The 22,925-nt window shown below is 46.1% G+C and overlaps 1 protein-coding gene across 2 annotated transcripts in view; it reads right to left on the reverse strand.

Moving 5' to 3' along the window:
* WDFY1 (WD repeat and FYVE domain containing 1) overlaps window positions 1-22,925 on the reverse strand; it is a 45,791-nt gene that overhangs the window by 19,963 nt on the left and 2,903 nt on the right. Inside the window, exons 1-3 of one of the 2 annotated variants that reach the window (XM_042995463.1) lie at window positions 12,464-12,622; window positions 9,553-9,620; window positions 3,201-3,274 (exon numbers count right to left, since the gene is read on the reverse strand). In XM_042995463.1, coding sequence (XP_042851397.1) covers window positions 3,201-3,274; window positions 9,553-9,559 — 81 coding nt within the window. In that variant the 5' untranslated portion in view covers window positions 9,560-9,620; window positions 12,464-12,622. Of the gene's footprint in view, window positions 1-3,200; window positions 3,275-9,552; window positions 9,621-12,463; window positions 12,623-22,925 lie in introns of those variants that run through there. The other variant, XM_042995462.1, reaches the window with a different exon arrangement.

A 22,925-nucleotide genomic window follows, 5' to 3' on the forward strand; every position in this document is an offset into this window, starting at 1 on the left:
AACAATCCTCCGACTTTCTTCGGCCCCTTCTCTGAGATCAGCCCACACTGGCTGCCCTCGGGCCCTCCAGCTGCTCTCTCCTGGTCGTTCTTCCACCCACCGCCCGCACGGCGCTGCCACCACTGCAGAGAAAGGGCTTTCCCTTCCTGGGATGTCCCCAGGGTCATCTTCCAGGCCTGACCTCATCCTCTCTGTGTTGCACCTGACAGTTACTCACCCCCATGTGAATTTCCCTGCCTCTCTGGCTTCCACGGCCACAGCGTCCTCGCTGGCTGTCCTCCGGCTCTGCCCATTCCGCCTCCGTCTCCCCCATGGGCTCCGAGCCCTCTGATTTCCCCTCCTGCTATTCCCAGGGAATGTGACCTTGGCCCTCGGCTCTTCTCAACCCACCTGTTGGAGCCGCCCGGCCACTGTTAGCAGTTTCCGCTGACACCTATGTTCAGAGAACTCCCAATTCCAGACCAAACCCTTGAGGTTCAGGCCCACGGACCCAACTGTCAAAATGGACCTCATCAACTTCCCCTCTGTATCAGCATCTTTTCTTAGAGGGCAGCTGACTGCTCACCATCACCATCCTGGCTAAAAACCTGGAAGCCATTTTCACACAGCTCTCTGTTAAGCACCCACATCCCACCAGACATCAAGCCTGTTGCCCAGACAGTTCTCGAAGCCATCACCTCTTCTCCAGCACTGCCCCCAGTGTTTCGCAGTCTCACGTTGGGGTCCTGAAGTAGCCTCTTAGCCGGGCCGCCTCAGTTTCACCCTTGTCCCCCCGAACTCCACATACAGGCACGCTAAGCTCACAAAAATAGAAACCTGATGAGTCTATGCTCCCCGGCTTACTGCTCTTCAACGGCTCCCCTTCGTGCAGTGATGACCTAATGTACTTGACCCTGAGGTTCGCTGTCGAGAGAGGTCACTGAGAGGACATGACCACCAGCTGGCCCGTGAACTGGGGCCCTGCAATCAGCAGTCAGAGGCCCCTCACCCTTTTCTCTGGTCTCTGGTAAGCGTGTGTCACTTGGCCTCCCCTGTTCCCAAAGGCTGTCCCAAGGACACAGCCTTGATGGCGACGTGCTGTTGGGACCATCTGGACAGTATACGTGACTGAACCCAGTGAAGGCCACTATTTAAAACTTTTAAGATTCGGGGTGGGGGGGGGCAGAGACTTCCTCATCTTGCAGCCATTCAAGACAAGCCTTGTACGTAGCCCCCTGGCTTCTTAAACCTGCTCCCCACCGCTCTGGAATGGCTCACCTCTTTCTTCGATCTCTCCCTACCTTCTGCTCATTCTCTCCCCAGGTAAACACAGCCATTCTTACAGCTGAAAAAAAAAAAACACCCTCGATGCTGAGGACTACAGCCGAGGCTCCCAATGGGCTCCAGGCTTGCATATCTGATGCTAACTTGGCATGGGCGGCCACTGCTTATCCCCCTGGTCTCTCAACTGTACGGCTGGGTTCCTCGTTGTCCTCTCTCCCTCCAAATGTCCCCTCCCCACACGCCCCCAAGCCTTTGTCTTCTCAGTAAATGATACCACTGTGTACCCAGTGACTCGAGCCAGAAACCTGGCTATCACCAGCCTCCTCCTCTTCTTCCCCTCCCCACAACCGACCTTTCCCAGACGCACCTCAAATCCACCCACTTCTGTCCACTGTCCCTGTCACTGTCCTCTCTCCCAGGGTCACAGCCTGACCGTCCAGCTTCCATTCCTGCTGCCCCCCCAAACTGATCCATTCTCCACCAAGCAGCCACAGGGATCATTTGAGCGCATAAATGATATCCTGTCACTTGCCTGCTGAAAGCCCCGTAGAGCTTCCCACAGAGTCGACAACAAAACTTAAAACTTTATCCAGACCCACCAGGCCCGACACGACCCGGCCTCAGACTGCTTCTCCCATCGCCCCCCAGCCCCTCCCTGGTGCTGAGCATATTGTTATCACACCCAAGGATGAAATCGTGGATGTTCTCACTTGCACCAAGGTGGTGTCAAAAATATCAATCCGGCAAGCTAAACCCAGAGCAAACAGAAGGAAGAAAATAATAAAATTAGAGTTGAAATAAATAAACGGACAATAGGAAAAACAAAAGAAAAAAAAAAAAAAAACAAAACACTGAAACCAAAACCGGTTCTTTGAAAAGATCAAGGAAATGGACACCCATTCAGCTGGAGCCAGGAAGAAACAGCGAGGACTCCAACCACTAAATCCAGCAACGGAAGGGGGACACGACTGCCAGCCTTGCAGAAGAAGCACAAAGGCTCGTGAAGGGCTGCTATGCCCACGTGACAGAATCCCATTCCACCATAAAAGGAATGAGCGCTAATTCAAACCGCAACACAGATGAACCTTGGAAACATGCTGAGTGAAAGAAGCCAGACACGAAAGGCAACGCATCCTATGTGACTGTTTACATAAAATGTCTAAAACAGGCAAATCTCTGCACTCGGAAAGCAGATTTGTGATTACCAGGAGCTGGGAGAAGGAGGCGTGGGAGTGACTGCTAACGGGTACGGGTTTCTTTGGTGGGGGTGGTGAGAATGTTCTGGAATTAGAGAAGGTTAATGGTTGTATAATCTTGTGAATATACTACAAAACCAGTGAATTACATACTTTAAACTGGCGAAATTTCACGCGAATTATACCTCCATTAAGAAAATACACATACATACACCCACGCAATTAGAATCATAAAAATACCTACAATCTATTGAAACTTTGAATATCTAGCCCTTCGCCACAGGTAGTTTGAGAAGCGCTGCCTTAAACGGTCATATAAGCTGTTGGCTCAATGACCAGTCACCAACCTTGCTCTCTGTCTCTCTCCACGGTTACACTTACATACACGTGCACGCGTGTGCACACAGGCCATCATGCCCACCCCCCGCCTGGCCCCCTTCACGGTTCAAGGATGGGGCTGCTGTAGGCCTCACATTCACCTTAGGAAAGCTGTGCTTTGTGGCTTAGGCTGAACACCAAACTATCAATCATGAAAACATTCTGAGCTCCGTGACTAGTTTAAAAATAAGCACTAATTAAAATTAATCCATTTTTAGGCCTAATACCCATACTGAAGTAAAAAAATCTTTGATGCCAAACAATCAGGCATCCATCGTTCTTTATTTCAACCGTCCAACGGGCGTGAACGCTGGAGGGGGGGGGGGTGGTCAATGTAACGCATGCACTTGGGAAGCAACCTACCATGACGGCTCCATTATCCTGGCCCACAAATATCCGTCTGCTGTCGTGATGGTAAGCCATAGCAGAGCAAGGAGCTGCCAGAAAGACAAAGACCATATTAAAGGCAAAGCTACGCATTCTAAGTCATTGTTCAGAACACGTTATTTAAAAAGCATACACGATTTAGGTTTAAAAAAGAGGGCAAGAATGTTCTGTAGAAAATAACGATGTAAACGGAAAAGTTAATGGTTATTAACCATTATTGAAGTTCCTATCGAAGTTCTTTCTGCTGCTGCAGTTTAAAATTCCAACTCAGGGGCGCCTGGGTGGCTCAGTCGGTTGAGCGGCCGGCTTCGGCTCAGGTCATGACCTCACAGTCTGTGAGTTCGAGCCCCGCATCGGGCTCTGTGCTGACCGCTCAGAGCCTGGAGCCTGTTTCAGATTCTGTGTCTCCCTCTCTCTGCCCCTCCCCCGTGCATGCTCTGTCTCTGTCTCAAAAATAAATAAACGTTAAAAAAAAAATTTTTTTTAATAAAAAAAAAAATAAATAAATAAAATTCCAACTCAAAAAAATCTCCTCAATTGTTTTTGCATCTCTGAACGGAGCAAGCGGGCATGCGGATTCATCTGGCTGGAATGCCCACCTGTAGGCTACGGAGTCCGCAGACTGGTGCTCGGTGCTCGGTGCTCGGAGTGAGAAATCTGTTCCCTAAACTCAGCAGGCCGTCCTGCCCCACCCCCCTTCCCCATCACAGGTAACAGAGTGGCTGGAATCATGGAAAAGGGGTTCCCAGCGCCAGAATTCCGATTCCACAGCATATGTGAGCCAAGTTAGGAAAGCCACTTTGGGATTATGTTTTCTCTTCCGACGGTCAAAAAAAAAAAAAAAAAGCCGGGGGGGGGGTCCCTTTGCGATGACACACACGGCCTCAGTTTGGAGTACTGCAGTGGTAAGGTGCACAGTGGTGTTATGTGACTGGGCTAGCACCTGCTTCTTCTCACATCCACAGCCCTTTCCAGGTTCTACGTGTCTTCCTTCTTTCCTTCCTTCCTCCCTCCCTCCCTCCCTTCTCCCTTCCTTCTCATTCCAGAGAATGAGTCACAGAGAGGAGAAACTCCAAATCATCTCCTTCTGCTAAAAATCAGAATTAAAATGATTTGTGAAATGGAACACTTGAAATGTTTGGGTTCGCTGCAGCCTAAAGAATTTCAATTGACCATGCGAGAACCACCGTGAGGGAATACGTACCGTGAAACAAACTTGAGCTTACTTTGAGGTAACCCTTCTTACAAAAAAGTAAAAGAAAAAAAACCTTATCAATGGCATTACCATTTGAAAATGGTTTAATTCAAGGTTCTCTCTCTAGAAAGGGCTGACATTTTCCACTGAAGGACAAAAGTAAACTCGAACACTGGACTGCACCTGAAGGCAAAGACATAGATGGCTGCATGATGAGATGATGGGAAGAGGCTTTTTCAAGTGCAGAGAACTACCCAGCTGGAAGGCAGGTGTTACTGCAGTGTGCACACAGACTGAAGTCCGTACCCCTCATCCACCACACTGAACTGGGGGACTAGAGAGAACGACCAAGTTTAGGGCCACCTGGGTGGCTCAGTCACCTGGGCATCCGACTCTTGGTTTCGAATCAGGTCACGATCTTGTGGTTTCGTGAGCAAGAGCCCCACATCAGGCCCTGTGCTGGCGGCGTGGGGCCAGCTTGGGATTCTCTCTCTCCCTCTCTCTCTCTGCCAGTCCCCAACTCATGCTGTGCCTGTCTCTCTCAGACAAATAAAAGTTTTTAAAAAATTAAAAAAAAAAAAAAAAAAAAGAACAATCGAGTTTAAGAATTATAACCCCAAAGGTATATGTATCTTAGTGTAATGTACCGTAAAACCTTGGTTTGCGAGCATAATTCATTCTGGAAACGTGCTTGTAATCCAAAGCACTCAGATATCAAAGCGAATTTCAAGAACCATCGGCTCAGTTGTGATGTGATGTCTGGCATCACCTACTGCTTGTACTGCAAGATATCGCTTGTTTATCAAGTTAAAATTCATGAGATGTGGCGCCTGGGTGGCTCAGTCGGCTGAGTGTCCGACTTCGGCTCAGGTCATGATCTCAGGGCTCATGAGTTCGAGCCTCATGTCGGGCTCTGTGCTGACAGCTCAGAGCCTGGAGCCTGTTTCGGATTCTGTGTCTCCCTCTCTCTCTCTGCTCCTCCCCTGCTTGCTCTCTCTCTCTCTCTCTCTCTCTCAAAAATAAGTAAACATTAAAAAAAATTTTTAAAAACTCATGAGAAATGTTTGCTCATCTTACAGAACACTCACAGAACAAGGTATCTGCAATCCAAGGTTTCACTGTGCTCTTCAATAACCATCATAAAATTATCTTTGGCAAACCAAACACGCGTTGATGATTTCAGATTCACTGTCGTCATTTTTGCTTACTTCTAGGTTGGAACAAAATCTTAACACTTTAGTTTTAAGCTTCTTTCGATTCTTTTTATGTCCAACCCCCCCATAACAAACTGTCCATAAATATGTAAAATCCTCCCTCGTGTAAAATTTACAACGTGCTGAGTAGTTTTATGAGGCTAGAGAATTCTTACATTTAAAAAAGGAAGAAAAAAAGCTTCCCTAACTTATTTGTTTGGCATCTAAAGATGTCCTGGCTTTTTTCTTTTTTAATTTTTTTTCAAGTTTTATTTTTGAGAGAGACACAGAGAGAGACAGAGAGAGACAGAGAGAGACAGAGAGACAGAGAGACAGAGAGACAGAGAGAGAGAGAGAGAGAGAGAAAGTGAGCAGGGGAGGGGCAGAGAGAGAGGGAGACACAGAATCCGAAACAGGCTCCAGGCTCCAAGCTGTCAGCACAGAGCCAACGCAGGGCTCAAACTCACGAACCATGAGATCATGACCCGAGCTGAAGTGGAACGCTTAACCGACTGAGCCACCCAGGCGCCCCTGTCCTGGCTTTTTTCTAGAAGGGAAGGTTCTAGTGAGATAAGCAATTAAAAAAAAAAAAAAGTTTGGATATTCACACGGTTTTATAAACACGCAAAACACATACATCTTTAACTCAGTGGCCTTTTAAAAAGGCATCACTGCCATCCAAACTCATATGCTTCCAACTCTAGTTTTGTAAATAAAGGTATTTTTGGGTTTTCCCTTCATTTATGCATTGTTTATGGTTGCTTTCATGCCATAGCGGCAGAGCTGAGCAGCTGCCACAGAGGCTGTGTGGCCTTCAATGTCTGGATGTTAGCTGGCCGGCCCTTTGCAGGAAAAGTCAGTGCCCACCCCGTGACTGCGGTGGGTGGCATCGCTCTGGAGCCAGACGGCAGGGACTGGAATCCCAACCACAAGCCACGGGCTTAACCCCTCTGGCATCGGTTCCCTCGCTGACCAAACGGTGAAAAGACCCCCTCCCTTGCAGAGCTGTGTGATTTCACAGAAAGGTCCTACCCGAAAAAATGAGGCACGAGTCACCTGGCAGATGTGGACACGAGGAGGGACCATTTTCCCCTTGGCTAGAGCAGATTGTGAAAGTCCCTTTTGCTCGGTGAGGTAAAGTGACAGAGCGACTCGAGTGCACAGAGCGGCACGCTAAGGGGCGGCTTCCTTCACTCTGTCAGGCCCCAAGAAAGAGTTTCACCTGGTGGATGGCCTCTCGCGCGTCCTCGACCAGACAACCCGCAGACGGTGTTCAGAACCAACTGCCACTTGTCACATTTTGAAACCCGTTTGGGAACAAAAGTCATCGCGAAACAGTCATGTCTCAGCATTCATTCGCCCTGTTTTCTGCCGGCGGTGTTCTCACAGTTTCACCAGGGACGCAGTTCCAGTGGAGCACAACACAGAAGCATCCGGAAGCACCAAGCTGAATGTGTTTGGGTGCAAACATGGGGGTGGCAGCCACCGACAACGGAGAGGCTGGGCCTGTTCTCCCCAGCTGTCACTGGTCTTTCCAGCCGCAGCATTCTGGGAGCTACTTTCCAGGGGGGACACTTAAGCCAGGTTAGCAAGGGATGGCAACAGAGAGAGCCCACGCCACGGGCCTGAGACCTAAAAGCCAAGAAAGAGCGCACACTTCCACTGCCAGGTTTGGGGAGAGAAATTACAAAGCTGTACTAAATATCTGGGATGCACACAAACCGAGGAGTAAGTGAGCAAAATACAGGACAAAGTCTCTATTCCAAGGAGCACAAACGACTCCAAGGTTGAGGACTCGGGGACGTGAAGCTGTGCCCAAAATGTGAAGTGCAGGTGTGGGGGAGAGGAGGGGACGGGAGGGAGGAATAAGAGTGGCAGCATTAACAAGACTGTCCACGAGGATGACAAATGTTCCCCGGCACTGGCAGGACCTCCTCGGGCTGTGGCTACTGCCGGCCGTCAGGGCCATCACTGGGCCACTGCAGGTGAGGAGTTACCCATCTGAGAGACGCCTCTACCCTGCTCCAACACCCCCCCCCCCAGAAAATTTCCCAGACGGGCTCCATGAGTACATCTGCCAAGCCATCGGTCATCACCGCTGAGAGGGGACAGGCAAGGTGACGCACGCTCCCTATGTGTGTGGACGCGGGCAACAGTCAGTCCATAGTCCTCAATTATGATTAGCTTTTCGCGGAGTCTTCTAAGGTGCTACGTCTCATAAAGTCTTATGGTTCCTTTTGTAATGGTTATCTTTGTCCCGGTATCTTCGCTTTCAGTGACTAACCACCAAGACAGAGGAGGTGCACAGCCTGCCCAAGCTGTCCCGGGCAGGCAGAAAAAGGAAACTCCTGACGGACTACTAATTGTTTCTGAGCACGACTGCAGGACCCGAATGCACACGCGCGCGCGCACACACACACACACACACACACTGCAAGAGACGTACAAAGGAGGAAGCGCAGCCAAGGAAAGAGGCCCTCGGAAGGATGACCCCGACTGATTACTCGGAATCGGTGTCTAACACGCCCCACTGGCTCTGGGCTAACTCTTAAGAAAGCTGTGAACGCAGTCAACAGTGTGTGCAGCGAGTGGCAAGGACCTTACAGCGGTGTTCAGACGTAACACAGCATCAAGCAGGCCCCAAAGCCTTTTTTCTTTTCCTAGGGGGTCCTCTGAATACTGGAACCCTTAACCGAGGAAAATGCCTCATTAAGGAATTAGCAGCCAAGGATGGCTTCTATGTGGCCGTTTGGGACGGCAGGATCCAAGCCCAGCTTGGGCCCGGGTGGCACCCAGGCCTCTGCTGCGGGGCTTCCTTTTCAAGAAAGGATGAAGAGAAGGAGTGGGGGGGAAGGAAGGCAGTGCTGCTGACATCTGCACAAAGGGCTGGAACTTAAGTGTAATTTTAAGTCACTGCATCCCAGGGCGATTTCAAAATCCCAGTGCAAAGGCTTTATCTTCTAGATTGAGTTTTTGAACACATTTAACTCCTGAGAAAGTTCTCTGCGTAGAAAGGGTTGTACTTTGGACCCAATCTCTCAGTAGTACCGGAAGTTTGTGAAAAGACCGGGCCGGAGGCTGGTTATGAAGGCGGGGGGGGTGCACAGAGCTCGTTTTTAGTGCCAGGATCAGCTATTACCAAGTACACGGTCACTAATAATGCAAGTTGGCAAAATAAAAACAGAGGAAAACCTGGGGGTGGCGGGCATGCCCTTCCCCCCACCTCTCCTTTCTTTTTTCAGTTTTGCTCAACTCAGCTTCAGTTAAGCCAGCAGACCCAACTTCCTTTGCAAAAGAAAAGAAGTCTTCCCGCGATTTAGCATCGTCTGTTGGGGTATGAGGCAACTAAGAAATTCATTTTGAAATCTAGTAGCACTGTTTAAAAAAATTTTTTAATGTTTATATATTTTGAGAAAGGGGGGGGAGTGAGGGAGGGGGAGGGGGAGAGGGAGAGGGAGAGGAGGATCCCAAGCAGGCTCTGTGCCATCAGCATGAGCCTGATATGGGGATGAACTGTGAGATCGTGACCTGAGCTGAGATCAAGCGTTAGGTGCTTCACCGACTGAGCCACCCGGGGGCCCCTAGTAGTACCTTTTAATCAGGCATTTTGAAATTTGATTCATCGGGGGCACCTGGCTGGCTCAATTGGTTGAGCGTCAAACTCCCGCGTTCGGCTCAGGTCATGATCCTAGGGTCATGGATGGAGCTCCGCACTGGGCACGGAGCCCACTTAAGGTGCTCTCCCTCTCTCTTCCCCCTCCCCCCACCCCCCATTCCCTGGCACGCTCTCTCCCTCTCAAAAATAAAAATTATATTTGAAATTTGAATCATCAAAGCATTAGACACACTTTTCTTGCTCTCAAAAAAATAAGTATTTGAAATATGAATCATCAAAGGCATTAGGCACACTTTCCTCAAGTGGAACAGCTCAGCTACTCACAGGCCATTGTGTGGTAAATGCTGGGCCAGTACTGACCGCTGTCTCTTTTCAGCCATACTCGAATGGTTCTGTGGAGAAAAGAACGAAAGAGTACTTTTTAGTAATTTTATCTTCTTTTGTGCTCCAGGGAAATGTAATTATTTATTTTATTTTCAGTAGTATTTCTCAAATGACCTCATAAGGTTAATCAGGTGGACAAACTAGAGAAATACACCAGGACCCACAAGTACAGCACATAATACATTATATGTAGTCCATACACTATTCACACACACACACACACACACACACACACACACACACACGTGATCTACAGTTACATATATATGACCACATATGGCAAGTTATGTAGTAGCTCACAGTCAGGATTTCAAGTGAGTTTAATAATACATAAAATCTCATTATATGAGGATACACCAAGAAAACGGGAGAACTATGCACTGCTTTTCTTAGTAAAAAACAAACTGTGCAAATTTGGTTGCTTGCCATCTGGGCCAAATGAGGACAGCAGAAGATACAGACGGAACGACAATGCTTCTGGAGTAGCGGGACAGATGCGCATGGGAAGCAGAGCCCACAGCAGTGCTCATTTCTGATAAGTCCCAGCCTTCCTGCCCCCGGGGGAAATCACCCCACGCCAGGTCTCTGGGCCTCTCCTTTCATCAGAACACACACAGGGAGATGAGGAAATCCTGTACACAGGCAGGAAAATGACAAATGACCAGAATAGCCAAAGATTGGTATTTTGGCTCATGTCAGAAGAACAATAAGGAACACTAAGACCCTTCCTCCTCCACTCACAGAACCTCCTCCAAGCTCCAGGCCTCTTCCTCTTCAGAACCCCTGGGACACTCGTGCCTCCTCCCGCACAGGCACGCTCTGCCTCTGCAGTGAGTCCCAGCCATCCCACTGTCCCTTCCTGTGAGCTCTGTCCCAATCCCTCTCCTATTTCTAACAGCAGCACCGACTCTGGCACACAGCTGGCACTCATTAAATGTTTTCACCTTAAACTAAAATACAGAAGGCTAAATGTTGACACGACGGGTCTCCATCTTGTTTGAAGTTCAAGGCAAGTACGACTGGTCTATGAGGATAAAAATCAGAACAGTGTTGCTTCTTGGGGAGGAAGATAGAATGTAAAGGGACACACAGGAACTTTCAGGGCAATGGCAGGGCTCTGGGGAGTTGGTTACACGAGTGTATCAATTTGTCAGGACTTGTCCAGCTGCAATTAAGACCTGTACAGATTCCTGCGTGTGATTAGATCACAATAAAGGAGGACTTATTCGTTGACTTTCACTCATCCAAATAAATAAGATGACTCAGTAGCACAGTGGGCAAATGACTACTTTGTAGAAGAGCTGAACACAGGCCTCGGGGTAGGAACAGCCATGTGTACAACATGCCCTGTCTTCCGGCCACTGCCAACTGGTCACAATGGAACCTTTGCCAACCTTCTCCACATCCCGCCCCTGATCACAACTGGCTAGACCAGAAATGGGCGTCTGACCCTAGCTGAACCAATCAGCTCCTCCCTTGGGAAATCAGAAACAAGGAGCAAGAAAAACAGATCACTGTCTCCAGTAGTTGAAATGGCTGTTTCTGGTCATATGTTTTGCGATTTGGATTGCAGAATGTATGAAGTCAACTTATTAAAAGGAGAAACGAGCTGCAGACGGTCCAGGTGAAAGTCCCTCATGCCCAAAGCAGAGCTATTTCCCGAGACTGGGGTTTTGCGAGGCAGACACCCCAGCATCCTTACCAGAAACACCCTCATCAAGCAGCCTAAGTCAGTCTGACTTATTTCTGTTGTTTGCAATCAAGCAAGTACCATATACCGTGTCTGAAGAGACACCAAGAAGAATATCAAACACCATCTGTTCAGCTGAGCGCCATTAAATGAGGTTCACAAGGCAAGATAACCAGGCAGACTTTCTTTTGAGGTACCTGTATTGTGAAAAGAAGCTCTAAAGTGTCCAAGTTCACATCCAAAATTAAAAGAGAGGGGAGAACAGACTAAAGCATGTAGAAACAGACCTTTAATTTTTACAGTTTGTAATTCCACATGTTAAACCAAAATTTAACACTCTTCAAGGTAACATTTAGACTTCTCTGTTATGGGGTCCTTGGTTGCTGTTCATGATTACCCGACCTTCTTGTTTCCCAAACCTCAGAAGTTAAAAATTTTTCATAATACAGACCTTTGTAGTTTGGAGCCATTTAAATCAAGTTATGAAAAATAGCTAATGGCATAGAAAGTGTTCACGTTATAATGTTAAGTGAAAGCCCTCTACAAAACCAATAATGGCAGTATGATACCAATTTTGTTGGAAGATACCATCTGATCAAACCTCTAGATTCAACTACCAATTTACAGGAAATACAGAGGAACATAAACACCACCCCACGGGTGCATTCAGCAAAACTCAAGACCACAGGCAAGGCTACAGACAATGACCCAGTTCCTTCTACAAAAAATTTGCATGGGGAAAAAAATAGAGATAGAGGATCAGGCTATAATTAAAGCGGTTTTAAGAGATATATCTAGGGGCACCTGGGTGGCTCAGTCGGTTAAGCGTCCGACTTCAGCTCAGGTCGCGATCTCACAGTCCGTGAGTTCGAGCCCCGCGTCGGGCTCTGGGCTGATGGCTCGGAGCCTGGAGCCTGCTTCCGATTCTGTGTCTCCCTCTCTCTCTGCCCCTCCCCCGTTCATGCTCTGTCTCTCTCTGCCCCAAAAATAAATAAAAAACGTTGAAAAAAAAAAAAATTAAAAAAAAAAAAAAGATATATCTAGCAATCCCAATGCATAGACCTATCTGGATCCTCGCTCAAACAAACTGTTAAACACACGTGTATCGTCGTGAAACTGAAAATCTGAACACTGACTAGATATTTGACGGTATTAAAATACCGTTCATTTCTTTAGGTGTAATAACGGTGTTGCAGATTTTTGCTTATTTGCTTTTTTAAGAAGTAAGCAGTGATTCCAAAATGTGACGCTGGCCCTTGCTCTCTGTTATCGGTACACCCACCACAATCTGGCTTCGTCAGCTCCTCTCATCACCTGGTGGCTTCTTCCCTCCGACACGGTGGACCAGTGGCTGCAACTCCCAAGGAGCCACGCATTCCGTTGCCCCGTGCTGAGAGCCCACCAGCAGTTGGCGGTCTCAAATCAGGGGTCCGTGTGACACTCAGTGCCTATGACTTCCCAACCCAGACCTCTATCCCAACGAGCTGGCGTCCTCAAGGGCCCCAAGTACCCCGAGCTCCAGTTAGGCCCTCAGCCCTCCACCCTCGCCACTCTACCAAGAACTTCCCTCTCCAGATGGTCTATCTGGGCATACCGCAGCACGGGTGCCATCTCAGCATGACACAGCCTGTCACTCACTACAGAAGGCTTTACGGATACATTTCGTTACTTACGTTCAACATGAGGGATGAAGCCAAGGGAGCTGTAAGAAGTTAAAGGCCAACGCCTTGAGAAGCCTTAAATCTACCCCAGGGTCCTACTCCAGTTCCAAAGACAGGATATAGGAAAAGGCAAGGCACCGGGAGATCAGAGCGTCGCACAGCGCCCCGTCAAGTTCACAGGCCTTCATTCACGCGGATCACAAAGGGGTTAAACCTGCCAGGTTTTTTAAGGGCCTAAAGAAGAACAGAGTTCAGACACATTCTAAAACCCTTCAAATCAACTCCAAAAGTTGTGGGTCATAGACACACTGGCATCTCAAAGAAGGAAGGACTCAGTGCCACAGGCTCTTCCTCGGGTCCTCTCGTGAGAAGAGCGATACTCAAAGGCAGAAAAGGCGGCCGGAGAAGGGGAAACCCTAAAGGTTATCTCTTCCAGCCAATCATCTAACCTGGAAAGGTCTAATTTTAAGTCTGCAAAGCTCAGAATGATATTCAAAATAGCCCAAGGTCAAAATGGAACCTACCTAGACACCGGCATTTTTTGAAACGCAGTATCATTTCCCTTAGAGGACAAACGTTAGTACTGTACTTTGGCTTGCACCCAGCTGACACAGTGGGAAACTGGCAAGACTTAAATGATCTCATGGGATGTTTCGGTTGAAAATCGATCATATCCGGGCTGCGAGAAGCCCATCCTTTCTTGGGAATCAAGTTCCAAAATCGGCACTTGACCTTGACAAGGTCTCTTTGTAGTCACACCTTCTATCTGGAACCCTGCCTCTTCTCTTTTCAAGCCAATCTCTTTCCCTTCCTTCCACAACAACGCTAAAATCTCTCACTTCCAAGATGAAATCAAGACAGTGCTAGGTTTAACCCCTAACACTCCCGCGCTCCCAAGAACCTATGCATTAAACAAAGTTGTATAATTTCTACTAAATAATATAGGAATGTGTTTTGTATGGTGTTTAGAATAGGTCTCATTTGGTTTAAAGAATGACTGCAAAAACAGGCTTAAGTTGAGCTGTTTATTAAAAAAGTCAACAAATGGGGCATGTGGATGGCTCAGTCAGTTAAGCGTCCGACTTCGGCTCAGGTCACGATCTCACAGCCCGTGGGTTCAAGCCCTGTGTCGGGCTCTGCGCTGACAGCTCAGAACCTGGAGCCTGCTTCGGATTCTGTGTGTCCCTCTCTCTCTGCCCCTCCCCCACTCGTACTCTGCCCCTCTCTCTCTCAAAAGTAAATAAAACATTAAAAAAAAATTTAGGGGCGCCTGGGTAGCTCAGTCAGTTGGGCGTCCGACTTCAGCTCGGGTCATGATCTCATAGTCTGTGAGTTCGAACCCCGCGTCGGGCTCTGTGCTGACAGCCCGGAGCCTGGAGCCTGCTTCGGATTCTCTATCTCCCTCTCTCTCTGCCCCTCCCCTGCTCATGCTCTGTCTCTGTCTCAAAAATAAATAAAAATATTAAAAAAAAAATTTTTAATTAAAAAAAAGTCAACAAATTCCACAGGCTGAGAACATTTACTATTAAATAAATTGGGGGGAAAATCTATTCAATAAGTTCTAAGCAACACAATACAGTTTGTGACATTTATAGGAGAAAACTATTAAAAACTCCAGGATGTTATTAAGAGACCATATAATCACAGAGTATCAAGATCAGATGGTTTTATTTCTACAAAACCACAATATTGCCTGCCTAGATGAATGTCTAAGCTGCTTTCTCTACTGAGTTAAGATACAACAGCTTAACTTTTCCTTTAATATTTTGACAAGTTTACACCCACGCACCTCAACTCATTTTCTGTTTTGCTTGCTGCTTATTCTAGCCATTTTTCTAGAGGATGGATTTTCTTTGAGATTCCAAGACCATGTCAATCTGAAAAAAAAAAGTCTTGCCTTACAACCGAAATCTTAGAAACCGGTTGATCTTTGCGAGGCTCTATTTTTAAGCTATTTTAAAACAATAGCTTGATAGTTTTCCGAAAGGTACTTGGAAAGGAAATGTGTCATTTCTTTCAGGGTCTGCATACAATTTTTTTCAGACTTCTCCCCGCTAAGATTACCTACCTCTACCTCCTCCGGCCTCCTAGTTAGAGAAGCCGGGACTTCCATACAGCTGCGGCATTTTCCGCGAGTAGATGAGAAAAGGTATTTCTATGTGAGACGGTAACGTTACATACGCATCGTCACGCTGCCTGCACGCCGCTGCCCACGCCTTATTTGTCCGCCGGTCTTCAGCAAGGTGGATGGTCCGCTTATTTTCTAGACAAACGAAAAGCCAACGCTGGCCTGTACTTTCTTGTTTTACAGGTTTCGAACTGAAACGTGTTTAAAAATGCGGGGGTGAGCAAACGGACAACTGAAAACAATAATAAAACGCCATCGCTAGGGTTCTCATAATTTTGTGTCAGCACCGCAAATCAGAACCAGCTCTTTGGCAAGAATTCGTTCCATATGGTGAGCAAAAACATTTCCCGCCTAACACTGCTGGTTCTGCTACCAACAGTCTTGACAACAACAAAGTGATTGAGACATTCCATGCTTGGCAACTGATTCTGAAGACATCAGTTCATAGGAAAAAAAGAATTACGCATTTAAAAAAAGTTACTCCGAGCACTATTCAAAGGAGTAAAAACTTGGGGGGGGGGGATGTTAAATAATGAAATGGGCTCCAGGCATATTAATTCAACGGCTTACGCAGTCATTACAAATAGTTATGAAAACCATGGGTTCGTGATAAGCTACTTGAATTAACAGGCTGGTGTAGCCGTTAAAAATAGTTGCCAAGACCATGAATCCATGAGAAAAGGTTTATGAAATGTTGTTTTTTTTTTTTAAAGCATAATGTAAAATTACAGAGCTAACTTCCGTAACCGGGCTGAGCAGGACCGGTAGGAGAGGAGAAGGAACGCACCTGTGAGACAGCCGAGACCTATGGCTCCCTGTTGGGGTGGGGGGTGGTCCTGGAGCCCTGACATCCAGAGAACTGCGGGGTCCCCCACCTCCAATCAATAAGCAGAAGAACAAGCCAACAATCAAACAAGGAGGAGGTATCTTGTGTGACGTCAAGACAGCCATCTAAATGTGAAGACTTTTCACTCGGCAAGAATGTGTCTGTCAAATCATTCCCAACAAGCGCAAACCAGGCTGAGGGGTAAAACAGGCCTCAGATTAGAAGCTCCAGTGCCAAGGGCGGGCACTAGAATCAGAGCAATCTCCAGCAGGGTGCAGACCCTTCTCTTTCTTTCGTAAGGCAGATCCTAAGAGGCTCTGGTCATCCCTCACGGGAGGTTCTCCTTCGGAGATTCGTACTGTCCTCAACAGGAACTCACGCCACGGGTGAGGGCCTGACGTCTGGAGAGTGTCATGTCCCCACGGGGTCTAGTCAAGGATCTGATGCATCCAGGAGGCCAGTGCAGAGGGTCAAGGACGCCCAGAGCTCATAAGGAGACTCGGACCGGGACACAGGGTTAGAGACACTGGGCGAACAGAGAATGTCACGCCCCGGGAGCGGTGAGCAGGGGGCACAGCCCCACAAAGGAATCAGATGCAGAAAGGCAGAGAAAAGAAGACACCCAAAGGCCCGGGGGCACCGGGCCTGAAAGAGACACGGCAATAAAAAACCATGCCTCCTGATCAACACGTGGCCCTGCCTGACCTCTTCTAAGTTCACAGTAGTGAACTGTAGCGGCAGACAAAGCTGCTTCCTGTATTCTAGACACACATTCGGATTCGAGAAAGACGACGTCGGTCGAGAACGTGATGCCACATCCTCATGGCAAAGATGACAGCCAGGACCTTCATTTTATACTTAGGGAGACGGAAGGAAGGAGAGTCCAGGCTCTAAAATCAAACAAACCAACGTCAATTTCTTTGGCCGTTTTGTCCAATTCCATTGCTCTTATGTCAGAGGATGATGAAAATTCGCATTTCAAAACATTACAAAAGTAAATAATTCAAAGCGAAGAGGCTTTACGTGATAAATAACAAGTAAAACAAGTAAAAAAAAAAAAAAAAAAAAAAGCTTTTCAGAGAATTCCACATTTTGTGCTCCGTAACCCCTAAACAATAAGGAAACATGAAGCGTTACTTTTTTTCCTCCAAACAAATCCAGACTGTGGAAAAGTCTACATCTAATTTCAAAGCTCTCATTTAGTTCAAAGAAACACTGACTTCTGTGCTAAACAGGAGCAGTATTCTTACAAAGTCTCTCTCGATTAAGACATATTCTGTGTATTTTATTATATACTGTATTTTTACAGAATAAGCTAGAAAGAAAAAATGTTAAGAAAATCATAAGGAAAATAATTTATAGTTTATACCATAAACTATATGTACCATAAACATATAAAATAATTTATAATTTATACCATACTATAGAAAATCCACATATAAGTGGCCCTGCACAGTTCAAAGTCATGTTGTTCTGTTCCAGGAAGGGTCAACTGTACTTGCTGTTTTAAGCCACTGAATTTTAAAGTGGTTTGTTTCATAGCAATAACCAAATGATACAATTCTACCTGTTCCACAAATAGAATACCTTTAAGAATACTGAGGATTCTGACCTTAAAAATTAAAAAAAAAAAAAAAAAAAAAAAGCATTTGGCATTTACTGAGTACCAAGGATTTAAATGTACTGAATAAACAAATAAGTCCACTTCAACTTTTAATTGAAATACAGGATCTTCACTTTACACAGATCTTAATTTGAATCCCAAGAAACTAAAGAAGTTACTGTAAAAGCTAAATCAAGTTATTTCTCTTAATTAAATATCAGTCAATATTGTTCATCCTATTAAGGATCATAATTCTGCATGTTCTTTTACCTTACTATAGCAGATACATGAAACGCAGACTAAAAACCACAAGTCTGGTTAAGAATGAAGTACTTATTCCAGGAAGACTTAGTCTGTGATCTTCTCCAAGATATGCCTGCCTGATGATCAGAATGGGTAAAGAGGCTCCTTTTATCACTTCTGGTCCCTCTGATTCCCTCAAAGAGTGATAAAAAGCAAGTTAAACATATAGTTTAGGAAATCAAGTCGATAAAGCCTCCTCTGCTTAAGCTGGACTAGAGGAGGAAGGCAGACAGAGTCAAAGCATGGTTTTTCCTTGTGAAAAGTACGTATCTCAAACCAGAAGGCATCTTGTGGGAGTGGTGATTAATTTCATTTTTTAACCTGAAACTCCATGAGAACGCACATCTGGATCCAATACATTTTATTTTCCAGTACGATTACCTTGAAAATCATGCCTACACTTTTGATAAATAGATTCAAAGAGCACACGAGGGCTTTGGCAAAATCACAAGGCCAAATTCTGTCTCGCTTGACACAGCAGCATTTATAAAACGAGATCTTTTTTGAAAACTCTCAAAAACCACCCTAATCATCCCCAAACAGCTAAATGAAAGCAATTCAACCATCTTTATATTATAAACTGATATACCAGCATTATTCAATTAACCAATTAAACACAAAATACAGACGATAGCATATGTTACAAATTAAGTGCAAGGCCTGATTCTTTTAAACTCTTACAATAGTACGTTTGAGGAAATCTGATTTTCTGGTCACTCGTAAGGCTGCTGATACTATTTCATATCTTGATAAACCACCAAGCATCTCTGTTACCATCAGCAAAGGATATTTTTTCCTACTCTGACTACCTTCAGGGGCTACAGACATAACGGGTAATTCTGGTAGCCTCCATGCTTTCTATAACATGAGGATGTTAGCCTGCAAGAGGAAGAAAAGGATGTGGTCATCAATGCAATCTGCTTTTATCAAATAAAGAGCAGTTTCCTTTCAGCCAAGTCTCTTGAACTCTGCCCTCTTCATTCCTGCCACAGAAAGAAGCTTTTCTCCTTTGGTAACAAAAGGGGAAAACACTAGATTTTTATTGAATTGACCATCTAAACGGAAAGGCAGGGAAATCGGCCTCTTTTCACTGAGGCTAATTAGATTGGCTGAGAAAAATTTAAATTTCCATCTCCTTTCCCAGGGAAGGAATTCAACTGTCCACGATGATGACTCCTGATTTTGTCACAGGCAGATCTCTATCCCAGGAGGGAGGCCCCTTGTGTGGCATCTCCCCGGGCTCCTGAGGGAAGAACGCTTCTCCAGAAGCCAGATGGCTGCTTTTCTGCTTTTCTACCTGCAGGTATTTTATTTTTCACTTGAGGAACCATTCCTGCTGTTACCTGTTCACTATTAGCATCGAGATGATTTCTTGTGACCTCTGTGCTATCAAGAAGACTAAAAGCCATCAGAACCTCTAGGAACAGGAGCAATCCAGGCAGGATGCAGTCAATTTAGGGGCTGTGCAAAGCTTTCTTAACTTCCAAAAAAAAAAAAAAAAAGTTCAAACTCTATCCCCAGCCTAGTCTTGAAACACAAGGTTAAACTCACCCCAGAGAAGCACAGTTTGAGGAACTAGGAAGAGTAGCCTGGTTTCCAATTCTGTTCCATGCTTTATTCCTACCAGGTCTGTTTAGTGATTCACTCATACTAACATCTGAGAGACCACGGCATGCCTGCTTTCCTTCTGTGAGTCTAGAATTTTGTCAAGTGCTACGGCCAGCCCCCAATAAAAGCAGTGGGTCTTGAGTCTCTAATGAGCTTCCTGGTAGACAGTATTTTACAGATGTGGACATAACACAGGAGCACTTCCTGTGTGACTCCCCAGGGCAAGGACTCATGGAAGGTGACTCTGAGTTCCTCTGGACTTCAACCATTCCTTTCCTTTCACCGATTCCGTTTTGTGTCCTTTGTAATAAATCATGGCCATGAGGACAACCATCTCCTAGTGAATCATCGAACCGAGGGGGTGATCTTGGGGCCCCCAAACACAGCAGGGCAAAGATTTTATGAGGAAAAACTAATGACTGACATGACTTGTAAATGACCAAATACGGAAATGATGAGAAGGCACAACTCAAAGACTGTTACAAGAACTTAGGTTTGTAAGTCACTCCGAAAATGGTATTGCTTTATTTATACAGGAAAAACTATTTTATTGAGACACACACACACACACACACACACACACACACACACACACAGAGTAAGCAGATATCTTTAGCTTTTGATGAGATTAAAGTAATTAAATGGGAAATAACAGCCAACATATATATGGTGCTTTCTCTGTGCTGGGCACTGTTCAGTGTACTTTGCATACTAATTCATCTAAATCTCACAAAACCGTGAGGCAGATACTATTCCCATTTTGCAGATGAGAAAACTATGGTACAGAAAGAATAAGTAACCTGCACCAGGTCACACGGCTGGGATTCAAACTCTGGCATTCTGGATCCAGAATCTGTTCTTAACTATGCTATAAAAAGAAAATGAGCATCACAAAGAAGGGCCACTCTAACGAGAGAGGAATAAATGCTTCTTCCCTTCTCACTTCTTGCTTTTATTTTCTAACACAAATCAAAGAGTCTACTTTTAGGCACTGCATGAAAACAAAAACACAGCAGTTAACGCCCTGGTTATCTGTACAGGCTAACAACTTCCGGCTATGCCAGGTTTTCTCCTAAAAGCATAACACTTAAAAATCAAGTGGTTTATTCGAAATTGTTTCTGCATGAACAGTTAGTAAAGATACACTCTTTCCCTCAAACCATCTTTTCAGTCTTAGAAATGCCTAAAAGGAAATACACATATTAAGTAAACAGCTGGCATAACAATAATAAGAAAAGAAGATGCCACAAAAAATATGCTACGAGTTGGTTTTCTGTCATTGTTATCGTTTCCCAGCCTAAGCGCAACATCCTAAAATATTTCACAACACAGGAGCTCTGCCTTTGTTTGACTTAGGCCAAGCAAAATTTCTTCTCCAGGAAATCAATCGTGGCCTCCGGGCCCCTGATGCAACAATAGCATAAGCACGCTCATCCTCAAACTGTTTCCCAAGATTGAAGACCTCAGGACCACAGCCCTAACTTATTTCTAAGGTTTTATCATAAAGGTTTTTTTCTGTTTTTAATTCTATCCTCCAACTGACTCTAAATTTTTGATGCAGTCCCCAGCAAAACAGTTCAAAAGGCCGGTGTGTCCAGGGAATGGGTTTTCGCTGTCTCACCACATTGCAGTTCTATTCTGAAAGCAGTCTTGTCTTCTGTTTCCACTCTCAGGAAAATGACTGCTGTAGCTCAAGCCCTTCAACTTACCGCTCAGGTTATTGCTTTTATTTTTACAGTTTCCCTGACTAGAGAGACAATCATACTTTATTCACTGAGGAATTTTTCTTTGTAAAGTCCACGCATGTATCATTCTTCTGTTTTGCATGCTCAAAAACTGCCCGTTCCAAAGTGCAGGCAACTGGAAACTGAAGAGTTTAGGGTAATTACCACTGTAACAAAATCTACATGAATGCATACAAAAGAGTAGGGCCGTTTTCTGTTAACCCTTTGCGGCCCAGTAACCCCGAATGTTTCTGCCAAAACCATGACCGGTGGGTGACCCCAGCATGATGCAATTAAGCTCGGTATCCCACACCGGTTTAATACTCTGAGCGGATTGTTCGCATTAGCTTTGTCATATACACAGTTTGGTTTCAATGGGAAATAAACTCGTGCATGTAACAAATGACTCCAGGCAAATGTATCCCAGAAACTGACATAAAAGAGGACAGACAAGGTATAAACGGTGTTCCCTCCCAGTGGGCCTACACAAGCAAGCACCGTGACCCGGAACTTGCAGAACCGGGGTTCTCAAAGTGGGGTTCCTGGGCCAGCAGCAAAAACAGCACTGGGAACGTGGAAGCGAGGCAAACTCTCGGGCCCCAGCGCAGCCTTGCTGAAGCGGAATCTCTGGGGCAGGGCCCAGCTATCTGTGTTTTAACAAGGCCTCCATTTGGTTCTGATACATGCTCAAGTTTGAGAACCACTGTCTAGAGAGAGCAGATAAGTAAGTACATTAAGCCGAAACCAGGGTATCTCAGCCACGGCACCGCGGACATCTGGAGCCGGTAATTCTTTCTGCGAGGTGCTGCCTCGTGCATTACAAGGTGTGGCGTGTCATCTCTGGCCTCTACCCACCGGATGCCAGCAATACCCTCCTACAGTCGTGACAACTGAAATGTCTCCAGATATTGCCAAATGTGCCCTGGCCGGCAAAGTCACCCCTCACTGAGAACCAGTTTTCGAAACTGTCAAAGGCCCTCCGCGGTAGGGTGCATACCCTATGTGTTCTAGGAGGCTCCCAGCAGGGCCTGGGGTAGCACCTGCAAGGGACATGCACTGCCGTTTCCCCGGCAAAACAAATGGACACTCACACGGCATGGGATAAATCGAGATTACAAACGGTCTCATCTATTCAAGTGGTAGCACCAGTGAGTTTTCGGGCCCAGTTTACAAACAGAAACCACTTTTGACTTTAAATTTTTTTTTTTTTCAACGTTTTTTATTTATGTTTGGGACAGAGAGAGACAGAGCATGAACGGGGGAGGGGCAGAGAGAGAGGGAGACACAGAATCGGAAACAGGCTCCAGGCTCCGAGCCGTCAGCCCAGAGCCTGACGCGGGGCTCGAACTCACGGACCGCGAGATCGTGACCTGGCTGAAGTCGGACGCTTAACCGACTGCGCCACCCAGGCGCCCCCACTTTTGACTTTTAGAATGTACTGAATTTTGGAGCTCCTGATGAGGGAAGTGACTGTACTACCCACCTCAAGGGGAGATGTGAGGACTGGATGCCGCCGAATACATGGGTTCAATTCTGTACCAACCGAGAGAGGAACTTTTTTTTTTTAATTTAAATTTTCGTTCAGTAACACACAGCACAACAATGGCTTCAGGAGTAGAATTCAGTGATTCATCACTCACATACAACACCCAGTGCCCATCACAAGCCCATCTAGCCCACCTCCCATCCCTCTCCCTCCATCAATCCTTGTGGTTGCTTTCCCTCTCCCCCTCCCCACCCAGAGAGAAGGGGCTTTTAAAAGGTTAGCTA

The sequence above is a fragment of the Panthera tigris genome, chromosome C1, assembly GCF_018350195.1.
Source record: "Panthera tigris isolate Pti1 chromosome C1, P.tigris_Pti1_mat1.1, whole genome shotgun sequence".
In the NCBI taxonomy this organism is placed as follows: Eukaryota; Metazoa; Chordata; class Mammalia; order Carnivora; family Felidae; genus Panthera; species Panthera tigris.